Source organism: Acanthisitta chloris, unplaced genomic scaffold, assembly GCF_000695815.1.
Source record: "Acanthisitta chloris isolate BGI_N310 unplaced genomic scaffold, ASM69581v1 scaffold2246, whole genome shotgun sequence".
In the NCBI taxonomy this organism is placed as follows: Eukaryota; Metazoa; Chordata; class Aves; order Passeriformes; family Acanthisittidae; genus Acanthisitta; species Acanthisitta chloris.
Window position 1 is genome coordinate 22,193 of NW_008678508.1, and position 18,134 is coordinate 40,326.

Consider the following 18,134-nt stretch of genomic DNA (forward strand, 5'->3'; position numbering starts at 1 on the left):
ATACACAGACAAAGGTGTTCAGGACAGCTGGACCAATAAAGGGGCTTAAGGCAGCCCAGCTGATGAACTGTCATGTCAATCAGGACTTGTCTTTGGCTGATATCATTCATGCCCTGACCTTGCTTTGCATAAAAAATCTAAAGGAGGTTCTTTTCCCACCTGCATTTCCAAGTCTTCTGTGTGTTGGAAGTACAGCAGGGCACAATGCAGAGCTGCCAGTCTCTCACTGTCCTGTTTGCTATTCTGCAGGAGCTGCAGTAAGGCAGTGTCACTGATGCTCACAGTGTACATACTTCCTACTTGGCAATCCAGGACTGTTGACACGAGTGGGGATCGGATGGAACAGTTTTGTAACGTGCCAATTCTTGCATCCTCACCTGAAGGACATTGGTTAAAGTACAAAAAGGAATAAGAATATAAAATCTGTCTGCTCCCTGTGCTTCTCTTAAGAAAGGTCCTCAGCTGTAAGACACAGTTTCCTTTTTTCTACTAGCTGCCCTGGTATCATGCTGAAGAGGAGGAATGGTGCTGGCTGGATAAAGGAAATAGATAAGGAGGACAGTCCATACTCAGTTCTCTCCTTCCCTACTGCTGATACAAAGAAGGTGTAGAGACTCAAGGCTCACAGTGCTGTCCTAAAGCAGAGCACATGAGAAGGAACAAGAGAAGAACACAAGGCCAGCAGCAGAAGTTCAACACTAGAATTAGCTGGTACAGTTCAGAACTGCTCACATGCAGAGTCATGATACAAACTTGTATTGGAGGATCTCTTATCATCAGCCTCAATGGCCAGAACAGGAAAGTTCTGCTCTATGATTACTCATTGAAGCATCAGATCAAAGCCACTGTTTTTATGCTAGTACTAAGGTTCATAACCATGGTACTCTACAGGTACTGCATTTCAGACCCTGTGCATCAGGGAAATCAGACCCACCACACCACAGTGATGCTTTCCACTCATTTTTAGCAGAACAGTGTCTCATTATGCCTATAAAACAGGTATTAGCTTCCTGAGATGCTGCTCCTGCACCAGTTTCCACAACTTACTTCTCCTTCACCCAATCAGAAGAACAGGTTTCTGTTTTGAAACACAGGCCCCCCACTTCCAAAAATAACCCATTTCCCACAAAGACGTGTTTGTTGGGAATGAAACAACACACCTCTCAGATGAGACTCTAAATCAAATTGCATCAGCTTGATCAGGTGAAGGAAACACAGATTTCCTCTCCCCACACCCTCCAAACACACACATTTAGAGTAACTCAATTGGAGGAAGGAAATGTAAAATCAAATTTACATCTCCATGTGAAATTTGAGAACAGCGGAGGACCAAGAACCATGTGCAAGGATGGGGGAAGGGAAACTATGAAACCAAGGCAAAGAGTTTCAAACTCAGTGAAAGGTCTTTTCCATCTCATAACGAGCCAAAAGTAAGCAGTACATGAAGTATGAAATGTCACTTCAGCTTCTGTGTCTAAAATGGAAAGTGGCAAAAATGCCATTCTTATGTTTGCAGTCTCTCTCCTCCTTCAGAACACTGTGCAGTAAAGGAAACCTTGAGAAATACAACTTGCACATAAAGAGATTTGAACAAGTTTCCATTACAACAGTAACATAACGTCAAGCAATCTTACCATACCTGTCAGAAATAAACTATAGCACAGCAGGTCAGGATGTTGAATATTCAGGAGGTGCAGGAACTGGCCAGGCAAATAAGCAGCCACATAATAGTCTATTTAAAGAAATAACAGTGGTTAATTTAGCACTTGATCACTTATTTGCTTTAAGAGGCTATTTCACGTGATCCTCATCTTGGCCCACTTCTCCCTGGTGGAATTGATTATATCTAGGAAATATAAAAGGAGTCAATTAAAAGCTGCTGTTGTATTAACACAGGAAACACTAGCAGTACATTTGGGTTTCCAGGGGAGGATTCAAAAGACTTGAGACAATCAAGAACTCAGCAGCTGATGTCCAGGGCAGATTCTCAGCCCATTTCAGAGGAAACTACTTACTGATAGTGAGGTGTTGCAGTATTAAATGCCAAATATAACAGTTAAGGAAAACAAAAAACTGACAAAATAACACAACTAGGTAAAGTCAAGAAAAATAATCCTTTCCTTCTAGAGAAGGGTTAGCCATTTGTCTCCCTACTGGGGACAGAGAGTAGCAATCACACAGGGAAGTAACCAAAGTAACTTACCAAGATTCATAAAAGCCACTTCCTTCGATTTATGAGATTCTGTCCTTTCTAGAGAAACTCTAAAAGTTTTGTTGTAACCTGGGGAAAAATAACAACACTTTTTCAAAACCCAAACAATAAACACCGTTTGTTACAACCCATGTATGACTACAGCTAGAAACTTCAGCAGACCCAAACAGGGACATTTTAGACTGTTTTATGGGGTTATCTGCACAGACAGATTTACCTCATCCTAAACAGAGTTGCTGCACACTTAGTAGACTTGCACCTACACAATGTGGTTCTTCAGTGTGTGGAAAGCAGCCACGCACTGTACAGCCTCTGTTTGGGGTGAAAGAAGCATTCCAGCCCAGAGAAAGCATGTGTAAAGACACCTTTCCTCAGAGAAAAACCAAACACAAAACCTTTGTGTAGCTGTGCTTCACATTTGAGGGATTTTTTTGACTGCTCTAAAGAATTGCCAGTTTGTTTACCTGCATGTCCTATTGCTCTAATTTAGCTCAGCTCACTTTAAACACAGACCAACTTCAGACCTGCTGTGTTTGCATGGGCTGTGCATGAGCACAGCTGTTGTTTTATTCCGGACTCGTACCACACTTCTGGCACCCATTAAGAATGACACAAAGCCCTCAAACTTCCTCTGCCTCCGAGGAAAGCTGAAAGTTAAAGTAACAAATGCTGTCATGGTCAGGATGCTACTTAATCCTGCATGAGAATTCAATATAAGATCCACAGTTTAAAGGACCACCAAGGAAAAAAGCTGCTCATGAGCCACATTTCAGTCACTCATCCAGGGCCTGAATTCCTGACCCCAGCAGAGAAATGTGCTTTTTCTATGCTGCTAAAAAAGAGACCTCCAAGACCAACAGGAACACTACAGACAAAGGGGTATCAAAACAAACAGTTTTTCACACAAAATGCTGACTGAAGTTTGCTTGCAATGAGTCAATATACTCATCACTACCTAGTTACTCACCTCAAAGCACTTGCAAAGACCAGCACTGCAGAATACAACTGCAACGTGGTGACTTCTCTGTTTATGCTACAGAAGCTGCTTTAACAGGGGTGGAAAGCTTCCTGCTCAGTTTACAGATGCTGCAGGACAAACTGAACTCTTCACATGTCTCCACAATATGGCTCATGGACCAAATGTACCACTGGTGCTGTGGGCTACCTCAGGGCCAGCCTTAAAATTCTCTTATACAACTGATCAACCTTAGCTGAAGCCACAAACAGCTCTGCACCAAACAACTCCATTCCAAGGAGGTCATTTCAGAGGTAGCTAGTCAATGTCACCATATCTATCCTCAGTTTCTTCCTAGCACAGATCAGGATGTTCAAGGGCCATGGTTGGCTCCAAGCAATGCAACCAACCTTCAGCTACATCTCAAACACACCAAGGGCCATCAGCCCTCCCCAGCAGTGCAGTGCACAGTGTGTCACACCCAAAAAGGACTTTTCCAGTTTGTTAATGCCTTCAAGAACATAAAAATGCACTTCATTCAATCCCACAATGTTCCAGAAGCCAAGCAACACCTTAGTTCAGCATTGACATATGAAGAGTTTCCTGACACACAGAAGCAAACACTTAGAGTAAAACAGAGGTATGTTGTCCATTTGAACACAGTTCCTCCAGCTGATGAAATAATTCATCTCTCTTGTCCATGTATCAAATGAGCAAATCTTGCTAACAAGAAGTTTTATCCTGGTCAGAATAAAACCATCTTGTTTATTATTTTAAACCAAAAAAAAAAAAAGCCTTAAGAGCTAGAGCACCACTTACACAGCAACTATTCTTAGAGTCAGTGGGTGTTGAGCCTCTTGCTGTGAAAACGCCATGTGGAACTGGAACTCCAAACAGACATTCAAGCTAAGAGCTGTTGGCTCTACTTCCCATACAAATGCCTTATGGCATAAGTACAACACACCTGCAAGCTCCCACAGATTTCACTGATGTCTGTGCTCAGCATGTCTGGCTAGAAATGAGGGACCAAATTAATAACCATTTACAAGGCCATTGGTTTGAAGCTACTCATTCAGCATCAAGGCAGGAAGCCTACAGCAGGGTAAGTCTCCTTGGCAGCTAAAGGCAGCTGCTGTCTTTAAACACCAGCCACAGTAGTTTATTGTCTGCAGGGTTTGGTAGTTATTTGTTTTGAAAGGCATTCTGTGACTCTTTCAGCACAGTGACATTCTCCAAAATAAAGCATAGCAACTTAACAGGTTTAATCTTACCTTTGTGTAGGAAATAGATGGAGTACAGGATTTCATCAGGAGTTTCAGAGGCCAGGCTACAACACACACACAAACCTCCTGAAAAGGCAAAAGAGGAGAAGAAAATGGACTTGTCCACCTATCTAGACGTGTTTATACTGCACAAAACTAAAGCAAGGCTTTCAAATTAGAAATAATCTCTCAAAAAAGGTAAAGATTACAGAAATAGCTATTATGTACCTCTGACCATCATTTACCTAATGAAAGAAAATCAGGAGAGAACACAAGTGGCAATAGGGCACCGTGGAAACCTTGGTCCTGACACAGCCTTTTCTTCCCTTTAGGACATTTAAACTCTTCCCAGTAGAAACTTCCTTGCAGCCAGAAAACTGAACAAGCCTTTATCTCCATAGACTGCCTCAATCCAGGTATTTTCTGCTCAGGGACTGTTAAATATGCTCAGAACAACACAGTAAAACACAGTTTGTTTGCTTTTGAAGTAATTTCATGTTGGCAGCAGTGTGATACACTACTAGAGCTTTAGCACACTAGAAATTATAGTCACTTCTCCACTTTCCAGCCCAGAGAGCTGTTAATTTGTTTTTTAGGAGAAAAGTCAGTCCTTGGCACAAGTTTATTTCACCCAAGGTACTGTGTCCAGGAATGCTCCCTGCTCTCAGCCTAATTCTCCATCAGACTGATCCTGTTTTGACCCCACTGGGTGGTAGCCCTGCCTCCATCTCTTATAAAAACTTTAATCCACTTACTCTGATGCTTTGGCATTCACGTTAGAAACAGCTTCCAAACCACAGTATTCCAACAGAGTTGGGAAAGCTGTGCCACAGCTATGACCATCTACCTTCTACCTTTATTGAAAGTTTAGCACTCAAAAGAAAATGTAATATAAATACAGATACTGTTCTGTAAAAAAATAAAGGCTATGTGTACAAAGTATACAGAAAATGGCACAGTATGGAGAAAGCACAAACACAAAAAAAGCACAGCTACCAAGAGACTTTATTTGATTAAATGCCTCCTATTTCACACCACGAAGCTGCACCATAGCTGTGACACAGATATGGCTGAGACACTTCACACTTCTGCCTTCTGGGGAAGGTACTGTCTTGAGATGCCTTTTTTTTTCCTTTTCTGCTTATTCTTAGCTGATTGAATATTGTTTTGATACAGTTTTGCTTGGATATTTGAGTCATTCAGACAACAGACAGGGCATTTTGCCAGAGCACTTGGCATCTTTCAGAGCATGCATAATTTTTAAAGTAGCAGCATCAGGACTCATGAGGAAGGCTGGAAAAGCTCCAGCAACCCACAATGCTGTTTTATTGTCAACAGCTCCTTTCCAGCACTGCAAATTTCTTGCCTGTATGCTGGAGGGTAGTGCAGTGTACACTGTTCTGTACATCACACAACGTGCAAGTGAGTCTGTTCAGGCTGAAGTGGGTAATATGTGCAAGCTGATCACAGGAACAGCAGCTCTGGGGGACTATTAATAGGATATGCATCTTTCAGCTCTAGGCTACTGGTCCAAATGTCAACGAACTGAGCCACAAAATGCCGTGGTAGGCTCAGATCAGCAACATTTCATCTGACCCAGCCCTGGCAATCCCACTAGAGCAGTCAGAGACTGAGAATATAGGACAAACTCCTTTCCTACCCTCACCAATCCACTCTGCAAATTAGAGCTGGGTTGTGTTGTGCTGCTGCAGGGAAAGGTTGTTATCCTGTTGCACCTCTATGGTAAGTGTATCATGCAAAGGCAGAACCAGGTCTTCAACACTACCCACTTCAAAATCATTTGCAAACAGCAGGAGCTGTAGCTGAAATGCCTCAATGTGAGAAGGCTTACATGAAGATATGTTTGGGTGGGCTCTTATCTGTCCAGAAATAAAAGGGAAAAAAGATCTCAACCACAATGAAGTTTTGCTCCTATTCAGGAAACAACAATCACAACTCTGGCACTTCATAAATAAATGTCATACCACTGAGACTGTAGGAGACACCTGTGAACAGAAAGTTTTCCCTAGGAATCTTTAACTTCAAATTCCTCATTTCTGTTCAAGCCAAAGCTCAAGACATGAGGCTGTACCAACATCTCAATGTGGCATCCAAGTGCCAGAATTCAAATACATTGCAGCAGGGCATTTTGTCTAGTTGTACTGAAATGGGAGTGACTTGCCTCACTTAACTTCAACCATCCAAATATCTCTTGTTTAGACTCCTATACATCAAAAAGAAATCAAGCAGTCACCCTCTGGAATTGCCTATTTTTCTCTAGAAACATAGTTCAGATGCCTAACTTTCAGGCAGGTAGTTAGGTGATAGTAATCCAGTGTCTATGTCCTATTACTGCCTGCATTTCTTTTTATAATGCTGAGAAAGTGTAATTGAAAAGCATTTCTAAAGCACTAAGAGAAAACATAACAGCACAGTGTCTTTTAAATAACCACTGAATTCTGGACATACAAAGCTAATTCTGAAACTAGAACTGCTTGAGCTCAGCTACTCAAGGACACTGAGGTTTGTATCTGGAGACATTTTGTCTGTGCTGAGTACAAGGAAGTTTGAGAAAGGAAGAGTGATTTCAGACTGGCAGGAGCTAAGAACAGTTTTATTAAAAGGGAAATTGCATGGAATATTCAAGTTTGACGTTAAGCCAATTACTCTTTGCCAGGGATGTCTGAACGGTACAAATAGGGATGTTGGCATTAATTTTTGAGGCATGTTAGCAGTTCCACAGAAGGCACAAAAAACTTGCAGTCCAGTGTTGCAAATCACCACAAACTGAGACACAAAAGGGAACTTCAATGTGATCACCCACAGTGTCCTTTGACAACCAGACACAGTCTCAGCACCAAAAGTTAGTTACCCAAAATGGGCCATGCAAGGCAATCCCCAGTTTCAAACAACATTCAAGGAAAAGCCACATGGAGTAAAGTCATTAAGTGCAACTGTCATGTTCTGTGTTTAACATGAAGTGCAATGGAAAGTACTTGTGAAATGCTCCACACAGATTTTAAATACTGTGCTGCCAGATGGAAAATAACATCTTATTTCAGGGTAACCAAACAAGAATCTTGGTGGAGGATGACTGAATTTTATCCCAAACTAAAGGATGTGTTTCAATACCCCAGAGGAGTATACGAAACATATACACAAAGATCAATAATATTTTCCAGTATTGGACAGGCTGTTGGCATAAGAAATGATGTTGCTAAGAGAGAAAAGGTAGCCTAATCTACATTCGGTAGATAGAAACTTGGCTTCCTCTTACTTGTAATTCCTCTCCTCTAATCTTTACAAGCTTGAAGTCTGCCTTGGTAAGAGAAAAATCCATGTAAGGCAACTGTACTTCTCTTGATTTGCATCAGTGGTCATTTCAGTGCAAGTGGCAAACAGCTCAGCGATTCTCCCACGTGCACAGCACACAAACCCTTGGGGAGAGAGATGGAAAGCCACTTCTGCAACACTTCCCTGTGCAACTCTGCACACAACTCAAAGGTTAAGCAGATACCATCTCTGCCTGCCTGTATGGTCTAGTTTAGAAGCTGAAAACAGCTGTGATGAACAGATACCTCGAGACCATTTTTAATCAAAACCAAAAGCTCATGGCATGCATTAGGCTGCATTAGGTTTAAGAAACCTTTTAAGTTTAAGTAAGCAATCATGTGTATACTAAACCCTTGAGCAGCACATGCCAATGTTAGTATCACATACCTGGACCTTCTAAGCTTCACATACTAACAGCAATATGGAACTCTTGGAGTCTGTGTTGCACTTGCTCTGTGCACACGTGTCCACTTTGTAACACACACATATACTCTGTCAGAATCCCAGGGAACCAGCCTGGCCAAAACCTCCCTTGAAATTACTTTCTAACATAATTTTGGTGACCTTTAACATCAAATTGCTTTAATGCAACATACACAACCATGTGTTGGTGCCACCTATGTTCTGGAGCTAGGAGGGAAATGCTACAGTGTGCTTAGACTGAGATGTTTCACTGATGAGAGCATGAGACCAGTTCTATGAAGCTACCACAAAATTTCTGTGCAACTGTTTTGCTGTTGGTATTGATATATAAACCCCTGAGTACTCAACTTCAGTGCAGATTTCAGAGGGTAAAAACAAATCAATAAGACAAATAAACCACAGTTGCTTTCTCCCTCTCCTCACAGTTACCTGCCAAGTATACTCCAAAGGAATACAAATCTCATGTTCACATCATACATATTTTTATCTCTGTGTGTTTTTAAAGAAATCTAATCATCAATTATGATTACACTGCAAGATAATTACTAGTGGAGATGATTTTGACCATAATTGTACATATTCATTACCTGCTTTACTTGTGAAAACCTGAAGGTTCAAAGATTTAGATGTAACATCTTGGTCCTGACAGGAATCATATCCAAAATTCACCAGTCTGTGAGCAAATAAAAGATCACTAAATAAATCACCTCAGCCACAGAGATTTATCACAATGCAAAAATCACAACAGTCACTATGTAATCAATACATACTAACTAAATGATAATCAAATGTTCTCTAATGCAAGTTTTATGAGGACAGGCTGAGGAAGTTGGGGCTGGAGAAGAGAAGACTGCATGGAGACCTCAGAGCAACTTTTCAGTATGTGAAGGGGCTACAGGGAAGCTGGAGAGGCTGCAATGATAGGACAATGGGTAATGGGCTCAAACTGAAGGAGGGAAAGTCTAGGTTGGATGTGAGAAAAAAGTTTTTTCCTGTGAGGGTGGTGAGACACTGGCAACAGGTTGCCCAGGGAGGCTGTGGCTGCCCCAACCCTGGCAGTGTTCAAGGCCAGGTTGGATGAGCCTTGAGCAACCTGCTCTGGTGGGAGGTGTCCCTGCCCAGGGCAGGGGGTTGGGACTAGATGACCTGTAAGGTCCATTCCAACCCTGAAATTCTATGATTCTGTGAAGTTAAATTACGCTTTAACCAATTTTCTCAATGCTGCTAGGAAAGAGAATCCCAACACTGCACACTGTTATCCAACAGCTATCCATACAGTTATCCACTGTTATCCCAGCTGCCAACTTCTCTGCACTGACTGCATTGTCCAACCATTCTAACACTTTGAAGTGAAAGCAAGTTCTGATTAGGTGCTAAAAATCCAAACACACATCATGCCTGTTAACTCAGAGGCTTTTCAGGCTAATTCCACAGCCCATGTAGGTAAAGCTACATTTTAAGCTGCGATTAGGAACACTAACTTCAGTGGAAAGACTTGAAAAGGAAAGCACAAACTCACGTGGAACTTGTTTTACCATGATATTTTCATCTTGTGCTGCCTGTGCTTTATTGGTTTTACATATCTCTAAATATACAAATCCCATTTTTGCCCTACAGAACACACAACAGCAGATTGTAGTCAGCCTGCTGTGGCTTTTTTGGTGTTAGGTGGTTTTTGAGCTTTGGTTGGAATTTAGAAGGGATTTTGATCCTGTGGGGATTTTCCTCTAGGTATTCTGCCATAATTTAAAAAAAAAAATAGTAAAATACAGCACTGAAGCCCTTAGAAGAGCCAGATTTGTTCAGTACTAACTGCAAGACGATACTGTGCCCTGTTAGGGCAACCTGAGCCTTATCCATAGCACTGAGACTGGTCTAGTAACCATGGTAGGGTTGGACTCCATGATCTTGGAGGTCTTTTCCAACCCAGTTGATTCTATGATTCTATGACATTCCCAGAGCCACACCTTGGGCAGGGTGGAACTCAACTACCTTCAGCTATTGACATCTGACCCAGTAGCTTTAGCCTTCATTTTTATCCACAAAGATAAACAGGCCCTTTTAGAATGTAAATTCAACTGATCGAAGCTAGATGAGGATGAGATGAATTATGACTGAGAGTCAGACCACCCTGACTAGCTTTTTTACCCCCTGAATTAAAAGGGAGCCTTAAGGAGACAAGCTCAAATGCATGTGCATGGCAGACACAGATAGAATCAGACAAAACTTTGTCTCTGAAAGTGCAGGCTGCCTGGAAAGAGCATGCTGGAAGAGAACAGAGTATGGGCAGAGCCTCAGAGGCTGTAAAAAGGAGCTACTCGTGTGGTTAACTGCTCAGTAAAACTTGCAACAGCAATGAAAAATGGAGAGCTTCCCTTGCCAGAAACATTGACATCACCACGGCAGCATGCCCAAGGTTCAAACAAATTAATTCACATAGGTAGAGCACACTCAGAAGGTTTAACCTATAGCTTTAACCTACAGCTAATTGCTAAAAAGGGCACCAAGAAGCAGTCAAGGATTAAATTCCTTTTTACAGCTGACCCTGATGAAAATAAGAACTGGAGGTTTAGATATAGTGTTGATGTTACTCTTATGTTCCAGGACCATGTAGGCAAACAAAGAAACTGTGGTTTGGACAACTTTTACTTAAGTTAGTAAAACATTACCATATATATTAAAAGGAAAGCACAACAAAACATTAAACAGTCCAAACCACTTACTTTAATTGTGTGTCATTTACAGAAACATCCAGGTGTGATTCCAGCTGTTAAAAATGCAAACAAACCTGTTATTTAGTGAGGTCAGCAATGGTGATTAGTATTTCTGACCAGTAAAATGTGTCACATTCACATGTCACCAGATTCAACACTTTAACAGTTTATTTACCCTCCTCTAATCCTTACAGTCACTCAAAAAAACCCAACCCCATAAAACAGATTCTTTTCTTAAAAAAAAAAATCAATTGAGAGATATTTAAGCTCCTGCATTAGAGCAAATTTCAGCCACTGGGAGAAAGGTCTCGTAACGATTACCTGCTGTAATTTTTATGCTTTGTTCTCTGTGTTTTGGCTGCAACAGATTTTCCTGTCTCACTTCAAACTGACACAAAATTAGCACATGGTTTCTTTACCTAGTGCACTTGCTAAGGCTGCTTGTTCAATAACTGAGTAGAAGATTGGTATAATGTCATGAATGTCACTTACTTCCTTCTGGGTCAATAACTGTTACCTTACTGTGGCACAATCTGAATCTGACTGAATATATCCTTGACAAGAAAATAATGAAAAAAACCCAACACCAACCCCAAAAACAATGAGAAAAAAAACCCAACCCAGTTTTTCTCTGAAAACATTTCAACAATAAAAGACACTGAAAGAGATCTCTGTATCAGTGCCTGGAACACAAAATTATATCCCACTAAGCAAATTTGTATAATAAAACACTCAAAACTTACTATTGCGTTAAAATTGTCATCAGGATAAAACTGGACACACTTTAAAGTACTCTTTGATTCCTGGAATTAAAAGGATTTGTTTTGTAACTGAGAAAGCACATGACACAGACTGAAAAGTGAGTGGATACTCCACACCATTCTGCATACTCAACCTGCTTTGCTAGCAGATAGGCAGAAGTTAGGGGACAAAAGAAGACTTTAAAAACCACATATAACCCCCCACAATAGCACTATGACATGCTTCCTTCCTGTCCCAGATCATTACCTGCCAATCATCTATAATTGCGTGGGCTCTCACTTGAAGCACAGCAATACATGTCTCAGACATTCTAGCAAGTGAAAAAAATGTTTTCCATCACTACCTATATGGCAAACAGAACTGTGTCCTTTTTTGGTCAGTTCTAAAAAAGGGTATCTCAGAAACAAAAACAGGAATACATTTCTCCACCACTGTTCACTTCCTGTTATTTCCTAACATTCATTCTTTCTGTGGCTACGAAGAGGTAAGAAAAATCAATTTTCATTGATACAGAGGACATCAAGTGCCAATATTCTCTAAAACAGAAATAAAACCCCAAACCTAAACAGTTTCAGAGGTTCTAACCAAGAACCTGCCCTCATTTGGTCACTCAGTAAGTCTGTGTACAAAATACTTTAGAGGCATCTGGATCTGGCACTGGAGGATATGGTTTAGGGTTTAGGTGTTCCAGCAGTGACAGGTTAATGGTTGGACTTGATGGTCTTAGTGGTCTCCTCCAACCTTGATGATTCCATGATTCTACTTTCCATATGTGAATTCTCTAGAACAGAGGCATTCACAACAGGTTTTGGTAGATTTAGATCCTTATGAATAAAAGAACATTCTAAAGCAAAAAAACCCCTAACAAACCCACCCTTTGGTATAGAAAGCACTAAGACCACCAGTCTTCTTGCAATTTACTAAGCACCTGGCTAATGGTTGGACTCAATGATCTTAGAGGTCTCCTCCAACCTTGATGATTCTATGAGTCACCACAGCAGTTAAGCAAGTCTGGCTTTTGCTTGAGGTTATTTGAGGCAGGAACAAGACAGACAACCCTAATGAACATAAACTCACACTTCTTACGCCACACACTCAAAACTTCACTGTCACTAGGCAAGCAGGAACAAAACTGCAAGAATCACTTTCATCTCACCTTTGGAACAATGTAGAAGAGCCTTTGTTCCATCATATCCCATTGTGCCCAAACAAGATCATCTGCAACTCTGGCTCTTGGAAGCTGACCTGACTTTTGAATCACCTAAAGGGAAAGAAAGAACATTAGAAGTCAAATTAGGTTCTACAACAACTGTGCACAGTGCTTTAAAGAGAAAGGCAATGACTGAAGAGGCACAAACGCTAAGGTGCAGCACAAAGTCCACCTTTGTTGTGTGCAAGGTGCTCAATTTAAAGGCATAGGAAGCACAGTTGTTAGGGTGCACACACTAACAAATCTCTTCTTTCAGATCTCCATGCTTGCAAGAAATTCACCACTTAAGCTGCTCAAAGCAAATCAAGAAAAACAGAGAGCTCTCTTCATCATAGAGGAGAGAAATATCACAGACAGTTCAGAATCAGCTACATTAATAATCAAACGAAGATGTGACAGCTCCAAAAGAGATTCCTGTCCAAAGTCTCAGCCACATGACAGAGAGCACTGAAGGCAGGGAAAGGACTAGAGTTGTGGAAAACTGCTGGGATTGTATAAATGCACACTTGAAAGAGGTAGGGAGATTTCATGTCAACTAAAAAAATTCAGATCAATCTGTTTTCTCATTACACTGAGTCATTACTCCACTCCTGTAGTCTATATAAAACCCATCTGCTTTAAAAGTCATAACAAACTGAAATCAGGTCCTTAGCTTTTCCTGCCAAGCCTACATCTGTCTCCAGAAAGCAAAACATTGGCTTTTGTGACACAGTTCTTTACTGTATTAGATGCATGTTTACTAATTAGTCTTATAAGCAAAACACCCACAATTTGTTGGAGGCAAATTCATGTTGAAAATAGGAAAAAGAGATGTTGGAAAAAAAGAGACTGGAACATTCACTGTACTTGGACTGTGTCTAAGTTTTACATCTTTTATTTGCTTGCTTTTTTTTTGAGTGAATCATTTACTGGGATCACACAGACTTCCAAAAGGCAAAGTTAGGAAGGTGACTGAAAACACATTTACTCCCAACTTCTAACATACAGAAGCATTCAGCAACAAATAAGAAACAATAAAATAAGTAACTTTCATCTAGATTACAAGGTATACAGGTTTATCAATCAGCTTTGTGGTTACCTTGCCATACTGTCAATAGTTTAATATACTTTCTGTTGCTCAAGTATAAAAACGACAAAAACTGTTAGATAAAATTACAGGTATTTACCTTTTCAATTAAAGCAAAAAACATCAAAACCCAAATTTGTCAAGTCTTACCACTTTGTGTTCTTCTTCTGCAACAACAGGAATGTCAAATTGTTCAATATCTTTAAAAGATACAAAAGAATCATTACAAACACACATTTTGAAACACTTTCAGCTTAGCAAACAATCTCACCTCTTAGAACCCTATGAGAACACATTAGGGGCAGGAAAGTTCAACTCTGTATACTAGGAAACCTGTGATATACGAACACAGATGCCTACACAGAGACTTGGACTCTCCTCCCTCCCTGAGCCAAGAAAGAAACAGTTCTCTGCCCACATCAGCACAGCACAGGCAGGAAAAGACCCAACTGAAACATGCCCAACCAAGCCAAGAGGCACACCTGGAAAGCAAGAGCCCACAGAGCTGCATGCCCATGCCCAAGACCACACCCTAGTCCCGTTTCACTTCCTAGCATGAATTCCCCCTTCACAGTCCTCTCCTGTGCAAAATTCCTCAAAGTTATTCCTAGTTGGCCTGTACAAAGAGTGCAAGATTCACTCAGCAGGTGGTAAGGTTCTGATACAGTTCACAGCACCATGTGAATGTATTAGGAGGTGAACTCCAAGTGCAGCTACCCAAGGGTGGTGTCTAGCATAGGTGGGTCTCTCCAAAGAGCTGGGAAAAGCAATCTCAGTCTATAAGAAGACTGAAAAGCAAGAGCAATAAACAGCCTATCCATCCCCTGACAGTAGATTAGGCTGAACATGCAGTGTTAGCTGACTCCAAGGAACTATGGTCCTACCCTTATCCCACTTGCTACACATGAAATCACAGTCCATGTTTCACAGCCAATTGATCTGCTCTGAATTTACACAGGCAGCTATAAAGAATGCATTTCAGCTTTTTTAGAAATAAAGGTAAGTGCTGAATGCATGAACTAAGCAACTAACTGCAGCCAAAGATGCTCATTCTGTTAATTTTGAAACCATCCCAGGAAATGATACAGTTTTTGAAAGACCTTTGGAGTACCTAGAATAGCTTTTTGAAATACCTTTGGAATACCTACAATAGTTCACACCTTTTTTTCCTGTTTTTTTCCTGATAAAATTAAAAAAAAATCATCTTGAGGTCAAAGAATGACAACATACTTTGAAAAAGTTACTCACATTTATCTTCTGAAACTAGCAAGAGGTGACTTTCTGTGGAAGTATTTCTGCCATCAACTGGATAAAGAAACTATAGAGAAAGTTTCACAAAAGTAAGTAAACAACCAAAGTAGCTTAGAACACTTTTCTAAATGGGGGTTTACACATTTTTAAATTAAGGCAGGAACACTAATGATATTTAACTCATAAAAATAGCTATTATTGCATACTAATTGTCACCAATCACCATAACTTCAAGCTTCAAGGGACTGAAGAGAAATAACAAGCAGTCTTCATGTTGGAGAAATATTCTACATCAAACATTTTATGAAGTTTCTTTTTTTAATTCTATGGAGAAACATAGGGCGTATCTCTCTAACAACTGCAAGATAACATGAGATATTTCTGCACTTGATCACATTTTCTCTCTAACACAGTGGATGACAAAGGGTTATCTTTAGGTTAGTTGAGTAATTTACCTGCACTCTAACACAGCTATCCACAGCCTTCAGGACTCTCACATTATTAATGGGATGAATTTCAATTAGCAGAGTTAAATACTTGGATGCTGAAAAAGAGAACATGTTTTAGATAACATTCTTTCATGTACACCATTTTGTCTTCTAAACAGAAATTAGGTGGGAAAACATGCAAAAGGGTGTCATATTTCAAACAGTATTAAAAAAATGCACTTGCAGTACCTGACTGTAATAGCTGACTTGTTCTTTCTTCCTCTGTATGCTGACAGACGGTGACAGCTAAGGGGGAAAAACACCAACACAGGTACAGTGAGTGTATTTTGTATTAACCTTACTAGACATTCTTGAAGAGCATCACAATGTTTTCACAGAAAGCATATATGTTAAAGGAACAACAGAAGCTTTTCTAGATGTAGGAGGCATGCAAAAATGCAGGAGGAAGAACTGGACAAAGGGTCAATGTGTCTTAGATGTTCATTTTAATAAAGTATCAATATCATAGAATCATCAAGGTTGGAGGAGACCTCTAAGATCATCAAGTCCAACCATTAACCTGTCACTGCTGTAGCCCCCAAACCCTAAACCACATTATCCAGTGACAGATCCAGATGCCTCTTAAACACTTCCAGGGATGGTGACTTCACCACCTCCCTGGGCAATATTCCAGTGCCTGAACACCCTAACAGGGAAAACATTTCTCCTAACATCTCATCTGACTCTCCCCTGTCTCAGCTCAAGGCCATTCCCTCTAGTCATCTCCCTGCAGCCATGGCAGGAGAGACATCCCTCACCTCTCTACAACCCCTATCAGGTAGTTGCAGAGAGCCATGAAGTCATCCCTGAGCCTCTTCTCAAGGCTAAACAAACCCAATTCCCTCAGCCCTTCCTCATACATATTTTCCAGACCTTTTCTGCCCTCGTTGCCCTTTGCTGGACTCACTCCAGTGCCTCAATATCATTTTTGCAGTGAGGGGCCCAAAGCTGAGCAAAGCACTGAGGTGTGACCTCCCCAGTGCCCAGTCCAGGGGGATGATCACTGCCCTAGTCCTGCTGCCACACTCTTCTTGCTCCAGGCCAAGATGTCCTTGGCCTTCTTGGCCACCTGTGCACACTGTTGGCTCACACTGAGCCGCTGTCACCAGCACTGCCAAGTCCCTTTGTGATGAACAACTCTGTCCTCACTTCTGCCCCAGCCTGGAGCTGCATGGGATTGCTGTGTCCTAAGTGCAGCACCAGCTCTGAGCCTCATTGAACCTCATGCAGTTGTCCTCAGCCCATTGATCAAAATAACCTATATGGTTACAGCTGCGTCTTGATGTTGTTACCTACATTATTTGGTGATGGATCCACTGAAGTGCACAGACTGCTGTGGGCAAGGTATAGGTCAAAATCAATTTAAGTAAGTCTAGACCCAAATGTATCATCCTAGTAAACTACATCTTCCCCCAAGAATTTTAATGATAAATCACATATTTACCCAATAATGTCCTTTCGTTGTTGATCGAACAGCTGATTATATGTAGATCCTTCTCAAACATATAGAGGTGCTACAGAGAAACACATTAATGTTAATAAATATGCTTTTTTTAACTACATAAAATCATCAAGGTTATAGAAGACCTCTAAGATCATCAAGTCCAACCATTAACCTGCTACTCTGCTGTAAAGAAAACCACCTAATCACTTCTCCTTAAGAAAACACTGCTGACCAGTACACAGTTTTTGCCTTTAAATATATCTTTTCATGGTCAGAAGAACCGTATTTCAAGCCTCAGTTGTATCAGTTCTTCTTTTTCTCATTTGTTTCTTACTGGTTCTTTTGAGCTCTATGTTCCCCCTAGAGCAGCCCAGCAGACCTTTCTGTAAATACAAAATTTCACCCATTTCATACTATTTTGGAGACACCTACAAAGGCCTGTTAGCATGGTTCTGGTCACTGAATTGCAGTCCATTCAGGTTCAGAATAATTTCTCACCAACAGTAGCACCAAACAGACTGAGGAGGCACCACTAACAAAGAAAACTCCTCACACTTACTGCCCAAACATAGCACATGTGTTCAGTGTGAAGAGAAATGGAAAGGGCTTGAAGAGAAATGGAAAGGGCTTGAATTGGTTGTCTAGAAATAAAGATTGCAGGTGTGATCCTTTACTACTCTCCAGCCATTCAGATGTTGTGCAATGTGCTGCATCTTAACACTACAAAGAATCATTCAAATACCTTCTCTGGTCTCTCTTCTGTTTCAAACAAGGAGATCCCCTTAAGGACATAACAGACTCTGTCACAGGGCATCAAAATCTGAAACACTGCAGCACTGTCTTCACCAGGGAAAAAGCTGGTGTTTCTCTCACCTCATTTTGTTTAGCTTGAAGATCATACAATCCAATGTGGGTGTTTCCCTGATTTCCCTATGGATTAAAACAAATTAGCACTGGCAATATAAACATATACAAAGTTAAACACTGTTTTTATTTTCTCCCTATTTCCCTCTT

General features: G+C 40.8%; 1 protein-coding gene across 1 annotated transcript in view; it reads right to left on the reverse strand.

Moving 5' to 3' along the window:
- The window catches only part of GSAP (gamma-secretase activating protein), a gene marked incomplete at both ends in the record, with an annotated part of 40,373 nt that overhangs the window by 19,431 nt on the left and 2,808 nt on the right, over positions 1-18,134 (reverse strand). Inside the window, 14 exons of the mRNA XM_009076893.1 lie at positions 160-377; positions 1,640-1,732; positions 2,204-2,281; positions 4,439-4,516; positions 8,773-8,858; positions 10,909-10,952; positions 11,643-11,702; positions 12,818-12,922; positions 14,088-14,137; positions 15,186-15,255; positions 15,644-15,732; positions 15,866-15,922; positions 17,121-17,190; positions 17,994-18,050. Of these exons, the coding sequence (XP_009075141.1) occupies positions 160-377; positions 1,640-1,732; positions 2,204-2,281; positions 4,439-4,516; positions 8,773-8,858; positions 10,909-10,952; positions 11,643-11,702; positions 12,818-12,922; positions 14,088-14,137; positions 15,186-15,255; positions 15,644-15,732; positions 15,866-15,922; positions 17,121-17,190; positions 17,994-18,050 (1,155 nt within the window). The remainder of the gene's footprint in view (positions 1-159; positions 378-1,639; positions 1,733-2,203; positions 2,282-4,438; positions 4,517-8,772; positions 8,859-10,908; positions 10,953-11,642; positions 11,703-12,817; positions 12,923-14,087; positions 14,138-15,185; positions 15,256-15,643; positions 15,733-15,865; positions 15,923-17,120; positions 17,191-17,993; positions 18,051-18,134) is intronic.